The following is a 15453-nucleotide window of genomic DNA, read 5'->3' on the forward strand; positions in this document are numbered from 1 at the left end:
TATATCGTGCCGTGTGTGGGGGCCTTTAATCCTCAACTTGTTACAGAAATGTTTTCTATAAGTGCTCAGCCCTTTTCTTTGTTGTAGATCTACTGTATTATTGTGTAGTGTCACTTTTTATTAATCTATGATCCGAAAGATATGCAAGTTCATAGGACAGTCTGTGCGTTTCCGTGCTGCTCGCACCCATCCTCAGGGGGGAAAATAACATACAGGACACAGCGAGAAAGCACAACATTTTATTAGTGGATTCTGTGATAAGAAATCAGAACACAGTGTTTACAGGGAAAGACACAAGACTTAGCTCTTTGCTATTTAAGACATCGGAGAGAGCACAATTGCATTCTAGACACATTAATTAGCATTAGCACAACATCTCCTGCACTCAGAAACACAACCACAAATCCCACAATGGGTTAATAACTGGTTGATATGGAACATCCACCCTGCATGGTCAGAACCATGGTGCCCTATACACTATATACCCACATAAACCTGAAGCTTCTGGCGTTTCCACCCAGGACGTCTTTGATCTAACTGATTAGTCTTAGGCTGAGGTCTATCTAGACTGTATTAGTTTTAAATGGTCAACGAAGTAATAAGACTGTGAAACGAGGCAGATTTTCTGATACAGTGTAACCAAACTAATGTTTACCGTATCATTTCTATGGTTAGTATGTAAAAAGATTCAGAGAGCAGAGAGAGTCATTTACCTGCACTCACATTTTGTTACCGGGATCGCCACCAACGGTTGGTGATCTGTATTCACCTCATTACCTAGTAGACATCATCAGTTCAAAACATGTCTTCTTCTAAGAACGGATGTGTTTTCTCATAGAGATGTATATTCCTAATCCCATAACGTGAATTTATATCCCTTATCTGGCAAGACTGAGATGTTTCTACATAGTGACCTTCACTTCATCACAAAAGAACACTGGGGGCATCAAAACGGGGTACAGATTTATAAAGGTGGTAAATGGGCACTAGGAAAGATGGATCTTGTGGGGCTCTAACTCAACCCAATAAAGTCCAGGAGAAAATGTGTGTATATTAATATATTAAAGCTGCAATCCCACAGCAAGTTTTGTACCTTTGTAACAAGAAGCAACATGAAGCTTAAAGTAATTTTTTCAGGACGTCATCCTAGAAGACCTCAGCCCTACCGTTGCAAAAAGCGTTCTCTGGGGAAGACTGGCATGGTTGCCATTCAAGAAAGTGTCTGTTAGCTGGTAGCATTTGGTTTCAGCTCTGGAAGCTCATTCATGAGCAGAGTGTACCTACCCCGATTTCTGAGTCAGAGCCAATCAGTCAGTAAGTTCCTCATTAGTCATGTGACCAGGAAGTGAGGACTGTGTATTGTGCCATGAACTGGCATGCCAGAGGGGGGCCCCAAAGCCTTTCACTGGTCATTATGATATTTAATGTGACTGTGGTTGTCATGGTAACTACATGACACTTCAAAAACTGTAAATTATTAATAGCAGCTTGCAGAAAAACACTAAGAAAAAACACCTCCAGGTGACGTGACCAGAGTGAATTATATAATAAAAACAAAACAATAAACATAATTTCTACATGGGATTGCAGCATTAATACACATACTTATCTACACACATGCAAACATACAAAGTGATACCTGTAATTAACACACTACAAATATCCTATACATGTATGTATATTTATGATGTAGGTACGATGTCATACTGCTTGTCTCCTAGACCATTGGTTTCTGCTCCTAAAAAAGTCACTGCCCCCAAGATTATAAAAAAATGCCAGGAACTGGTAAATCTTTCAGTATAATTCACCTTGGAAAAGGAACAAAATCTTGGGGCAGGAGAGTTAGTTTGGGTTTAGCCTAGGCTGGTGATGTTGGCACGGCCACCGGGGGGCGCCACAATGCGCTGAGTAGTGCGACGAGGTACATTGTCATCCACCTGTGCTCCTGAAAGAACAAAACATTGTGTGAGAAACAGCTAACATAACCAGGTGCAGGGTAGGAAGAACAATTATGTTCCAGACTAGTGGGTAAATGTATGAAGCAGTGAAAGAGTGAAGAAGTGAGCCAGTGGAGAAGTTGCCCATGGCAACCAATCAGCATTGAAGTAACATTTATAATTGCATACTTTCAAATTATACAGAGCAGCTGATTGGTTGCCATGGGCAACTTCTCCACTGGGTCACTTCTCCACTCTTTTCACTGCTTCATGAATAGACCCCTAAAATTGCTGCTTTAAATCACCACTTTTGTAAACTCTGACCATACTATAGTCCCTACTAGATCTGTGATTCCATTCGTTTGGTAGGAAAGGCTGTGATAAGCCAGAATGGAAATGGAGACAAGTGATTAGTTTGGTACTAGCAGAAAAAGCTGTAAAAATGGACAAGGTGAAAACAATAGGCATGGGTATAATTGAGCAGTGACATATAGGTATAATTAAGTAGTAAAATGTATAGGTAAATTAAATAGTGACATATAGGTATTATTAATTAAAGAATGCTCACAAAACTCCTAACAACTGACTCACTCCTGCCTCTTCCACTGAGAAATCCTGCTAGGAAAAGACTTTTACCCTGTACCAGTAACACAGATCACTTATGCTGCACTCTGTTGTGCTGACGCAGGTGAAGCTGAAATGATCACCTGGCTTCAGGGTTCCCATTCAAGGGTTAGCTGGATATAGCTGTGCATAAATGCCTGAGAGCACCATATTATTATCGGGGGATACGGTCAGAATACCGGCATTCGGTATACCAAAAGGCGGAATCCCTACACTGGTCAGAAGACCGGTGGCAGTACTCAGACACCGCTCACAGAATCCTGACTGTTGGCATTCCGAGCGTAAGTATGCTGGGGTTGGTTAGAGTTAAGGTGGGTACACACTGGCCGATATATCGTCCGTTCTCTTGAACGGCCGATATATCGCGGGTCCGTCGGGCAGTGTGTATGGCCGATACGTCTGTGAACTCCGTCGTTCACAGACGTATCGTGTCGGCCCAGCAGCACCGCCGACGGCCAATACATCTAAATATATATTGGTGTGTCGCTTTGTGTGTACAGGCGGACGGCTGACCGCCCATACACATGCTGCGGCAGCGTGTGTACACCCCCTGCCAGTTCATGACGTCAGTCCCCGACGGATCGGGCAGTGTGTATGCTCAACACACTGCCCGATCCGTCCATAGATATATCTGCCGATCAATTGATCGGCAGATATGTCTACCAGTGTGTACCCACCTTTAGGCTGCTGGAAGGAGTTGGGGGGAGGAGGGGGGTTGGGGGCTCTAGGTTTAGGCAGTATAGGGAAAGTTAGGGTTAGGCTACAGGGGGATGGAAGTTTAGGATCAGGCTGTGAGGGGGAGGCTTAAGCACTGAAAAGGGGGAGTTGGGCACTAAGTGGGTACAGTTAGGCTGTGGGGGGCAGGGATTAGGGTTAGGCACTAATGAGGGAGTTAGGGTGAGGCTGCGGGGTGGGAGGGTTAGGGTTTGGCTGCAGGTAGGGTGAGTTAGGGTTAGGGGGGATGGGGAAGAGGGTTAGAATACTTACCTAGAAGATGTCAGGATTCTGTGCGTCGGGATGGTGCTGTCGGTCTTCAGACCGCCGGCATCCCCTACCCAAGCCGTTATAATGACAGAGCAGGACGCTAGTGGGAGGAGGAGGAGGAGGAGGAGGGGAGGAAGCTAATAGAGTAAGCAGACAAAACACTTCCACAGCTACTTCCAGCCAGTGATGAGCTCTGTACTAGGACATGGGCAAGGGCAGCAGTGGCCAATGGGTCTTCAGAGACAAGGAGAAATAATACGTATACTGTTATTTAGGACTATATAGACAATAACAATGCTAATGAGTAGGGCCCTCGTCACAGAATTATATATACATAATAATGCATTTTTTTCTCTAACAAAAAATTATTCAAATTATTTATTTAAAAAAATAGAGCAAATGAAGAGAGTTAAGTAACATAGAAGTAGAATCAGAAGAATTCGTCATTTTCCAGCTAGCCTAGTACACAGAGGTTAATGGCCAGCTGCTAGACTGCCTTCAGACAGCGATGCATACCCCAAGCTCCTGTAACGCAACACTGGAATCAGCGGCCGTGCCCAGCAGTCAGCAGACAACAACTCACCTGACAGGCTGAATCCAGACTGGTGCAGGTTCCGTATGGGCTGCGCCGGCTGTTTGGCAGGTGATGTCTTGGCAGAGGATGCGGGTGTGACTGCTTTTGGCGTCACAGAGACTTCACAGACAGGTCCATCGTACAGTCCACGAGGGACCCCTCGCAGCTCAGCAAGCTACAGGGATAAAGTAACATTCTCACTGACACAAACTATTTGAGAAATCCTGAAAAAATAAGATCTGCAAAGTCATAAATGCCATACTAAGGAGTCTAATCTATAGCCTATTATCTACTAAGGAGTCTAATCTAGAACCTATTATCTACTAAGGAGTCTAATCTAGAGCCTATTATCTACTAAGGAGTCTAATCTAGAACCTATTATCTACTAAGGAGTCTAATCTAGAACCTATTATCCACTAAGAAGTCTAATCTAGAACCTAGTGTCTACTAAGGAGTCTAATCTAGAGCCTATTATCTACTAAGGAGTCTAATCTAGAGCCTATTATCTACTAAGGAGTCTAATCTAGAACCTATTATCTACTAAGGAGTCTAATCTAGAGCCTATTATCTACTAAGGAGTCTTATCTAGAACCTATTATCCACTTGCGTGGTTGCATGGGATGTGAATACAGGCAAATGCTTTTTCCTTACGTGCCCATATCGGGTTCAGTATGGAAAGGCAGCGGCCGGGATCCCGACATTCGAAATTTCAACATCGGGATCCCGACTGCAAAGAAGTCGACAGGGGTGGGTAAGCGATGCTATACCCTCTCCCCTACCCGCTTCCTAACCCTAACCTCCCCCTTAGTGCCTAACCCTAATCTTCCCCACGTAAGTGCCTACGCCTAGCCTCCCGTCCCCGCTGCCTAAACTTAACCCTCCCGGCCCGTAGCCTATCCCTAACTATTGGTGGGGGATGCCTAACCTTAACACCCCCCCTCCCCACACCCTAACCCTCCCGAGGCGCAACCTAACCCTTACCCTCCACCCGCAGCCTGAACCTAACCAACAACTACTTTAAAAGTGCTTGTAAGTGAACTGCAGTTTCCTTATCTGAGCACTGTATTGTTGATCTCTGCAGCGTGCACAGAGGAGGAGAATGTCGCCATCAACCCCACCGAGTCTAAAGGGGACAGATCTGTCTCCTCTGGGCTACGTATCACTTGTTCCACTGTTCTCTGCATATATGGGAGGGGGAGAGGAGCTTGATCAAATTGGGGGCTCTAAGACCACTGGGGTGGGTGGGGATAATGTCCAATACGGATCTATAGCCCTAGGGTGGGGTGCAACAAGACTGAGAATAATGTTGGGGACATGAACAGTATGGGGGGTGTTACAAGTGAATCTAAAAGAGTAATTGGAAAATGTCACAGGGCTGGGAAGATAATGCTACTGATGTCTTCTTTTAAATAGATATTATTTACCTAACACAAAAAAAAAAAAGAACATTTTGCAGAGAATCTTATGTAAAAATATTTGCCAGTTCAGTGCTTGTACGTCCTCAATTACTCCCCGCCAGAAATGTATCACCCATTTGTGTATCCAGCTGACTATATTTATCTAGTTACACCTATTCCTCCTTTTGTTTGCATATTCCTCCTTGTCTTCCAGTTCTGCACAAGTTCAGATTGGAGCCCAGCTCCCTCTAGCTTTAACCTCACTCCCTGACATAACGCAATGTTATCATTTCATTTTATATCTATAATGACAGATGTAAGATTTCAATGCTGGGCAGCTTCTGATCTTTAAAAACCTTAAATCTCACCCTGCTTCGCGCCTTGATCCTTTTGTACACGTAATCTGGGAATGGCTTCCTGGGAATGTATCGTCCTGACCCCTCAGTGACGTGGAGAGTGCCATCTTCAAATACAATCTTCCCCTGGCTTATCACCACTAGGGGGTTCCCACGGCAATCCATGCCTTCAAAAATATTATACTCCACAGACTGAAACGAAAGAGATCAATCAAAAACACTGGTGAGTAAGAACTGCTCAAGAGCTGCTAATAGTACTTTCCTCTTCTCTTCACACAGACCACAGATCTTACACTGTTGTGCGTCTTGGCTGAGATTGTCTTTACACTGTCCGGGTCCCATATCACCAGATCAGCATCAGATCCTACTGCGATGCGTCCCTTTCGAGGATACAAGTTGAAAATTTTGGCAGCGTTGGTGCTGGTTACAGCGACAAATTGGTTTTCATCCATTTTCCCAGTAACCTGGAAAAACAATGAGGCCACAGAGATGACACTTTAGCCTAGAACAGTCACCACCAACACTCTGAGACTGCCTAGTTATTGCTTACGGTCTGCAGACTAGCCTGAATTCACAGAGACACGAGGGGTGTGATTAAAGTTTTCCCTAAGTTTAAAGGTGTGTACACACGGTGAGATCCTTGCTATGTCCGATTTTGACTTGAACTCCCCCAGAGCCCAGATAGCACAGATTGTACAGATTCTGACTATCTGTGCTTGAGATTTTGTCTATGTACGATTTTGACAAAGTGCCAGTTTTGACTATACTTTGTATTAGAGTACACTAGATAGTTAAGACTGACTTGCCTGCACAGTCTATCTAGCCTTATGATACCGACCCCACGGGAGCGAGCATCAGGATCAAATCTGTATCGCAAGCTGCCTAAAGGTGCATACACACGGAGCGATTTGACTATGAGCGATTTACCTTGAACTGGCAGTAGGAGATTTTGACTAACTTTACCAGCGATTTTGACTAAGTGTGCAAGCGATTTTGACTAACTCATTTAAATAGGGGGATGTTTTAATTTTTCCAGCGACATAGTCGAAATTGACTTGTCCGCACGGTCTATTTTTCATAGCAATAGTGATCTGGTGGGGACGCCCAATCGCTATCGCTCACTGTGTACACATGGGGGTTATTCCGAGTTGTTCGCTCGCTTGTAGATTTTAGCAGCATTGCACACGCTAGGCCGCCGCCCTCTGGGAGTGTATCTTAGCATAGCAGAATTGCGAACGAAAGATTAGCAGAATTGCGAATAGAAAATTCTTAGCAGTTTCTGAGTAGCTCGAGACTTACTCTGCCATTGCGATCAGCTCAGCCCGTTTCGTTCCTGGTTTGACGTCACAAACACGCCCTGCGTTCGGCCAGCCACTCCCCCGTTTTTCCAGACACTCCCGCTTTTTATCCTGGCACGCCTGCGTTTTTCCGCACACTCCCAGAAAACGGTCAGTTTCCGCCCAGAAACACCCACTTCCTGTCTATCACACTCCGATCACTTCAACAATGAAAATTCTTCGTTCGGGCGTGAGTAAATCTACTTCTATGTAAAAATAAGAATTTACTTACCGATAATTCTATTTCTCGTAGTCCGTAGTGGATGCTGGGAACTCCGTAAGGACCATGGGGAATAGCGGCTCCGCAGGAGACTGGGCACAAAAAAGAAAGCTTTAGGACTACCTGGTGTGCACTGGCTCCTCCCCCTATGACCCTCCTCCAAGCCTCAGTTAGGATACTGTGCCCGGACGAGCGTACACAATAAGGAAGGATTTTGAATCCCGGGTAAGACTCATACCAGCCACACGAATCACACCGTACAACTTGTGATATGAAACCCAGTTAACAGCATGATAACAGAGGAGCCTCTGAATAGATGGCTCACAACAAGAACCCGATTAGTTAACAATAACTATGTACAAGTATTGCAGACAATCCGCACTTGGGATGGGCGCCCAGCATCCACTACGGACTATGAGAAATAGAATTATCGGTAAGTAAATTCTTATTTTCTCTGACGTCCTAGTGGATGCTGGGAACTCCGTAAGGACCATGGGGATTATACCAAAGCTCCCAAACGGGCGGGAGAGTGCGGATGACTCTGCAGCACCGAATGAGAGAACTCCAGGTCCTCCTCAGCCAGGGTATCAAATTCATAGAATTTTGCAAACGTGTTTGCCCCTGACCAAGTAGCTGCTCGGCAAAGTTGTAAAGCCGAGACCCCTCGGGCAGCCGCCCAAGATGAGCCCACCGTCCTTGTGGAATGGGCTTTTATTGATTTAGGCTGCGGTAATCCTACCGCAGAATGCGCCAGCTGAATAGTGCTACAAATCCAGCGCGCAATAGACTGCTTAGAAGCAGGAGCACCCAGCTTGTTGGGTGCCATCAGGATAAACAGCGAGTCAGTTTTCCTGACTCCAGCCGTCCTGGAAAAATAAAATTTTCAGGGCCCTGACTACGTCCAGCAACTTGGAATCCTCCAAGTCCCCAGTAGCCGCAGGCACCACAATAGGTTGGTTCAAGTGAAAACCTGAGACCACCTTCGGGAGAAACTGAGGACGAGTCCTCAACTCTGCCCTATCCATATAGAAAATCAGATAAGGCCTTTTACATGACAAAGCCGCCAGTTCTGACACACGCCTGGCCAAGGCCAAGGCCAACAGCATGACCACTTTCCACGGGAGATACTTTAGCTCCATGGTTTTAAGTGGCTCTACCCATGCGACTTTAGGAAATCCAACACCACGTTGAGATCCAAAAAGTGCCACAGGAGGCACAAAAAGGAGGCTGAATATGTAGTACTCCTTTAACCAAAGTCTGAACTTCAGGCAGTGAAGCCAGTTCTTTCTGGAAGAAATTCGACAGAGCCGAAATCTGGACCTTGATGGACCCCAATTTGAGGCCCAAACGTCACCCCTGCTTACAGGAAGTGCAGGAATCGACATAGTTGAAATTCCTCCGTCGGGGCCTTCATGGCCTCCCACCAAGCAACAAATCTTCGCCAAACGCGGCGATAATGTCTTGCGGTGACATCCTTCCTGGCTATGATCAGGGTAGGGATGACTTCCTTCGGAATACCCTTTTCCTTTAGGATCCGGTGTTCTACCGCCATGCCGTCAAACGCAGCCGCGGTAAGTCTTGGAACAGACAGGGTCCCTGCTGCAGCAGGTCTTGTCTGAGCGGCAGAGGCCAAGGGTCCTCTGCCAGCATCTCTTGAAGTTCCGGGTACCAAGCTCTTCATGGCCAATCCGGAACCCCGAGTATGGTTTTCACTCCTCGCCTTCTTATTATTCTCAGTACCTTTGGTATGAGAGGTAGAGGAGGAGACACATAAACCGACTGGTACACCCATGGTGTCACTAGAGCGTCCCCAGCGATCGCCTGAGGGTCCCTTGACCTGGCGCCATATCTTTTCAACTTCTTGTTGAGGCGGGACGCCATCATGTCCACCCGTGGTCATTCCCAACGGTTTACCCGCATTTGGAAAACTTCTGGATGAAGTCCCCATTCTCCTGGGTGTAGGTCGCCCATCGGAGAATCCTTGTGGCTTCTGCCATCGCCATCCTGCTTCTTGTGCCGCCCTGTCTGTTTACATGGGCGACCGCCGTGATGTCGTCTGATTGGATCAGTACCGGCTGGTTCTGAAGCAGGGGCCTTGCTTGGCTTAGGGTATTGTAAATGGCCCTTAGCTGCAGAATATTTATGTGAAGCGAAATCTCCTTGGAAATTTCTTCCCTGTGTGACTGCACCCCAGCCCCGAAGGCTGGCATCCGTGGTCACCAGGACCCAGTCCTGTATTCCGAATCTGCGGCCCTCTAGTAGATGAGCCCTCTGCAGCCACCACAGCAGCTACACCCTGTTTCTTGCTGACAGGGTTATCCGCTGTTGTATCTGTAGATGGGACCCGGACCATTAGTCCCACAGGTCCCACTGGAACGTCCTTGCGTGGAGTCTTCCGAATGGAATTATGCTTCGTACGAAGCTACCATTTTTCCCAGGACTCGTGTGCATTGATGTACCGACACCTGTCCTGGTTTTAGGATGTCTCTGACTAGAGATGACAACTCCTCGGCTTTTTCCACTGGAAGAAACACTCTTTTCTGGTCTGCGTTCAGAAACATTCCCAGGAACAGAAGACGTGTCGTCGGGACCAGCTGTGACTTTGGAATATTGAGAATCCAGTTGTGCTGTTGTAGCACTTCTGCTACCCCCACTACCAACTGTTCTTTGGACCTCGCCTTTATCAGGAGATCGTCCAAGTACGGGAAAATAAAAACTTTCTTCTTGCGAAGGAGTATCGTCACTTCGGCCATTACCTAGGTAAAGACCTTCGGTGCCGTGGACAACTCCAACGGCTGCGTCTGGAACTGATAGTGACAGTCCTGTACCACATATCTGAGGTACTCCTGGTGAGGGGGGTAAATGGGGACATGCAGGTACGCATCCTTGATGTCCAGGGAGACCCTGTAATCCCCCTCGTCCAGGCTCGTAATAACCGCCCTGAGCAATTCCATCTTGAACTTGAATCTTCTGATATAAAAGTTTAAGTATTTTAATTTCAAGATGGGTCTCACCGAACCGTTTCGGTACCACAACTAGTGATGAGCACCGGAAATTTTTCGGGTTTTGTGTTTTGGTTTTGGGTTCGGTTCCGCGGCCGTGTTTTGGGTTCGAACGCGTTTTGGCAAAACCTCACCGAATTTTTTTTGTCGGATTCGGGTGTGTTTTGGATTCGTTTTTTTTTTCTCAAAAAACCCTAAAAAAACAGCTTAAATCATAGAATTTGGGGGTCATTTTGATCCCAAAGTATTATTAACCTCAATAACCATTATTTCCACTCATTTTCAGTCTATTCTGAACACCTCACACCTCACAATATTATTTTTAGTCCTAAAATTTGCACCGAGGTCGCTGGATGACTAAGCTCAGCGACCCAAGTGGCCGACACAAACACCTGGCCCATCTAGGAGTGGCACTGCAGTGTCACGCAGGATGGCCCTTCCAAAAAACACCCCACAAACAGCACATGACGCAAAGAAAAAAAGAGGCGCAATGAGGTAGCTGTGTGAGTAAGATAAGCGACCCAAGTGGCCGACACAAACACCTGGCCCATCTAGGAGTGGCACTGCAGTGTCACGCAGGATGTCCCTTCCAAAAAACACCCCCCAAACAGCACATGACGCAAAGAAAAATGAAAGAAAAAAGAGGTGCAAGATGGAATTGTCCTTGGGCCCTCCCACCCACCCTTATGTTGTATAAACAGGACATGCACACTTTAACCAACCCATCATTTCAGTGACAGGGTCTGCCACACGACTGTGACTGAAATGACGGGTTGGTTTGGACCCCCACCAAAAAAGAAGCAATTAATCTCTCCTTGCACAAACTGGCTCTACAGAGGCAAGATGTCCACCTCATCATCATCCTCCGATATATCACCGTGTACATCCCCCTCCTCACAGATTATCAATTCGTCCCCACTGGAATCCACCATCTCAGCTCCCTGTGTACTTTGTGGAGGCAATTGCTGCTGGTCAATGTCTCCACGGAGGAATTGATTATAATTCATTTTAATGAACATCATCTTCTCCACATTTTCTGGATGTAACCTCGTACGCCGATTGCTGACAAGGTGAGCGGCGGCACTAAACACTCTTTCGGAGTACACACTTGTGGGAGGGCAACTTAGGTAGAATAAAGCCAGTTTGTGCAAGGGCCTCCAAATTGCCTCTTTTTCCTGCCAGTATAAGTACGGACTGTCTGACGTGCCTACTTGGATGCGGTCACTCATATAATCCTCCACCATTCTTTCAATGGGGAGAGAATCATATGCAGTGACAGTAGACGACATGTCCGTAATCGTTGTCAGGTCCTTCAGTCCGGACCAGATGTCAGCATCAGCAGTCGCTCCAGACTGCCCTGCATCACCGCCAGCGGGTGGGCTCGGAATTCTGAGCCTTTTCCTTGCACCCCCAGTTGCGGGAGAATGTGAAGGAGGAGATGTTGACAGGTCGCGTTCCGCTTGACTTGACAATTTTGTCACCAGCAGTTCTTTGAACCCCAGCAGACTTGTGTCTGCCGGAAAGAGAGATCCAAGGTAGGTTTTAAATCTAGGATCGAGCACGGTGGCCAAAATGTAGTGCTCTGATTTCAACAGATTGACCACCCGTGAATCCTTGTTAAGCGAATTAAGGGCTCCATCCACAAGTCCCACATGCCTAGCGGAATCGCTCTGTGTTAGCTCCTCCTTCAATGTCTCAAGCTTCTTCTGCAAAAGCCTGATGAGGGGAATGACCTGACTCAGGCTGGCAGTGTCTGAACTGACTTCACGTGTGGCAAGTTCAAAAGGTTGCAGAACCTTGCACAACGTTGAAATCATTCTCCACTGCGCTTGAGACAGGTGCATTCCACCTCCTATATCGTGCTCAGTTGTATAGGCTTGAATGGCCTTTTGCTGCTCCTCCAACCTCTGAAGCATATAGAGGGTTGAATTCCACCTCGTTACCACTTCTTGCTTCAGATGATGGCAGGGCAGGTTCAGGCGTTTTTGGTGGTGCTCCAGTCTTCTGTACGTGGTGCCTGTACGCCGAAAGTGGCCCGCAATTCTTCTGGCCACCGACAGTATCTCTTGCACGCCCCTCTCGTTTTTTAAATAATTCTGCACCACCAAATTCAAGGTATGTGCAAAACATGGGACGTGCTGGAATTTGCCCAGATTTAATGCACACACAATATTGCTGGCGTTGTCCGATGCCACAAATCCACAGGAGAGTCCAATTGGGGTAAGCCATTCTGCGATGATCTTCCTCAGTTGCCGTAAGAGGTTTTTAGCTGTGTGCGTATTCTGGAAAGCGGTGATACAAAGCGTAGCCTGCCTAGGAAAGAGTTGGCGTTTGCGAGATGCTGCTACTGGTGCCGCCGCTGCTGTTCTTGCCGCGGGAGTCCATACATCTACCCAGTGGGCTGTCACAGTCATATAGTCCTGAGCCTGCCCTGCTCCACTTGTCCACATGTCCGTGGTTAAGTGGACATTGGGTACAACTGCATTTTTTAGGACACTGGTGAGTCTTTTTCTGAGGTCTGTGTACATTTTCGGTATCGCCTGCCTAGAGAAATGGAACCTAGATGGTATTTGGTACCGGGGACACAGTACCTCCAACAAGTCTCTAGTTGGCTCTGCAGTAATGATGGATACCGGAACCACGTTTCTCACCGCCCAGGATGCCAAGGCCTCAGTTATCCGCTTTGCAGCAGGATGACTGCTGTGATATTTCATCTTCCTCGCAAAGGACTGTTGGACAGTCAATTGCTTGGTGGAAGTAGTAAAAGTGGTCTTACGAGTACGACTTCCCCTCTGGGATGACCATCGACTCCCAGCAGCAACAACAGCAGCGCCAGCAGCAGTAGGCGTTACACGCAAGGATGCATCGGAGGAATCCCAGGCAGGAGAGGACTCGTCAGAATTGCCAGTGACATGGCCTGCAGGACTATTGGCATTCCTGGGGAAGGAGGAAATTGACACTGAGGGAGTTGGTGGGGTGGTTTGCGTGAGCTTGGTTACAAGAGGAAGGGATTTACTGGTCAGTGGACTGCTTCCGCTGTCGCCCAAAGTTTTTGAACTTGTCACTGACTTATGATGAATGCGCTGCAGGTGACGTATAAGGGAGGATGTTCCGAGGTGGTTAACGTCCTTACCCCTACTTATTACAGCTTGACAAAGGCAACACACGGCTTGACAAATGTTGTCCGCATTTCTGTTGAAATACTTCCACACCGAAGAGCTGATTTTTTTGGTATTTTCACCAGGCATGTCAATGGCCCTATTCCTCCCACGGACAACAGGTGTCTCCCCGGGTGCCTGACTTAAACAAACCACCTCACCATCAGAATCCTCCTGGTCAATTTCCTCCCCAGCGCCAGCAACACCCATATCCTCCTCATCCTGGTGTACTTCAACACTGACATCTTCAATCTGACTATCAGGAACTGGACTGCGGGTGCTCCTTCCAGCACTTGCAGGGGGCGTGCAAATGGTGGAAGGCGCATGCTCTTCACGTCCAGTGTTAGGAAGGTCAGGCATCGCAAACGACACAATTGGACTCTCCTTGTGGATTTGTGATTTCGAAGAACGCACAGTTCTTTGCTGTGCTTTTGCCAGCTTGAGTCTTTTCATTTTTCTAGCGAGAGGCTGAGTGCTTCCATCCTCATGTGAAGCTGAACCACTAGCCATGAACATAGGCCAGGGCCTCAGCCGTTCCTTGCCACTCCGTGTGGTAAATGGCATATTGGCAAGTTTACGCTTCTCCTCCGACAATTTTATTTTAGATTTTTGAGTCCTTTTTTTACTGATATTTGGTGTTTTGGATTTTACATGCTCTGTACTATGACATTGGGCATCGGCCTTGGCAGACGACGTTGCTGGCATTTCATCGTCTCGGCCATGACTAGTGGCAGGAGCTTCAGCACGAGGTGGAAGTCGATCTTGATCTTTCCCTATTTTTGGAACCTCAACATTTTTGTTCTCCATATTTTAATAGGCACAACTAAAAGGCACCTCAGGTAAACAATGGAGATGGATGGATACTAGTATACTTATGGATGGACGAGCGACTGCCGACACAGAGGTAGCTACAGCCGTGGACTACCGTACTGCGTCTGCTGCTAATATAGACTGGATGATAATGATAAAAAAATATATATATATCACTACTGCAGCCGGACAGGTATATATTATATAATGACGGACCTGCTGGACACTGTCAGCACTGCAGACTCCTAAAGTAAGCTACTAGTATCAAGAAGATAGAAAAAAAAAAAAAACACCACAGGTAGGTGGTATACAATTATGGATGGACGAGCGACTGCCGACACAGAGGTAGCTACAGCCGTGGACTACCGTACTGCGTCTGCTGCTAATATAGACTGGATGATAATGATATAAAAAATATATATATATCACTACTGCAGCCGGACAGGTATATATTATATAATGACGGACCTGCTGGACACTGTCAGCACTGCAGACTCCTAAAGTAAGCTACTAGTATCAAGAAGATAGAAAAAAAAAACACCACAGGTAGGTGGTATACAATTATGGATGGACGAGCGACTGCCGACACAGAGGTAGCTACAGCCGTGGACTACCGTACTGCGTCTGCTGTTAATATAGACTGGATGATAATGATATAAAAAAAAATAAGAATTTACTTACCGATAATTCTATTTCTCGGAGTCCGTAGTGGATGCTGGGGTTCCTGAAAGGACCATGGGGAATAGCGGCTCCGCAGGAGACAGGGCACAAAAAGTAAAGCTTTAGGATCAGGTGGTGTGCACTGGCTCCTCCCCCTATGACCCTCCTCCAAGCCAGTTAGGTACTGTGCCCGGACGAGCGTACACAATAAGGGAGGAATTTTGAATCCCGGGTAAGACTCATACCAGCCACACCAATCACACCGTACAACTTGTGATCTAAACCCAGTTAACAGTATGATAACAGCGGAGCCTCTGAAAAGACGGCTCACAACAATAATAACCCGATTTTTGTAACTATGTACAAGTATTGCAGATAAACCGCACTTGGGATG

The 15453-nt window shown here is 46.8% G+C and overlaps 1 protein-coding gene across 2 annotated transcripts in view; it reads right to left on the bottom strand.

Annotated features, from left to right (window-relative positions):
* Window positions 1–225: 225 nt before the first annotated feature.
* The window catches only part of DPYSL2 (dihydropyrimidinase like 2), a 229384-nt gene continuing 214156 nt past the window's right edge, over window positions 226–15453 (bottom strand). For both annotated transcript variants that reach the window (XM_063931845.1, XM_063931846.1), the window contains exons 11-14: window positions 6166–6336; window positions 5885–6064; window positions 4129–4294; window positions 226–1945 (exon numbers count right to left, since the gene is read on the bottom strand). In XM_063931845.1, the coding sequence (XP_063787915.1) occupies window positions 1854–1945; window positions 4129–4294; window positions 5885–6064; window positions 6166–6336 (609 nt within the window). In that variant the 3' untranslated portion in view covers window positions 226–1853. The remainder of the gene's footprint in view (window positions 1946–4128; window positions 4295–5884; window positions 6065–6165; window positions 6337–15453) is intronic.

This window comes from Pseudophryne corroboree, chromosome 6 (genome assembly GCF_028390025.1).
Source record: "Pseudophryne corroboree isolate aPseCor3 chromosome 6, aPseCor3.hap2, whole genome shotgun sequence".
In the NCBI taxonomy this organism is placed as follows: domain Eukaryota; kingdom Metazoa; phylum Chordata; class Amphibia; order Anura; family Myobatrachidae; genus Pseudophryne; species Pseudophryne corroboree.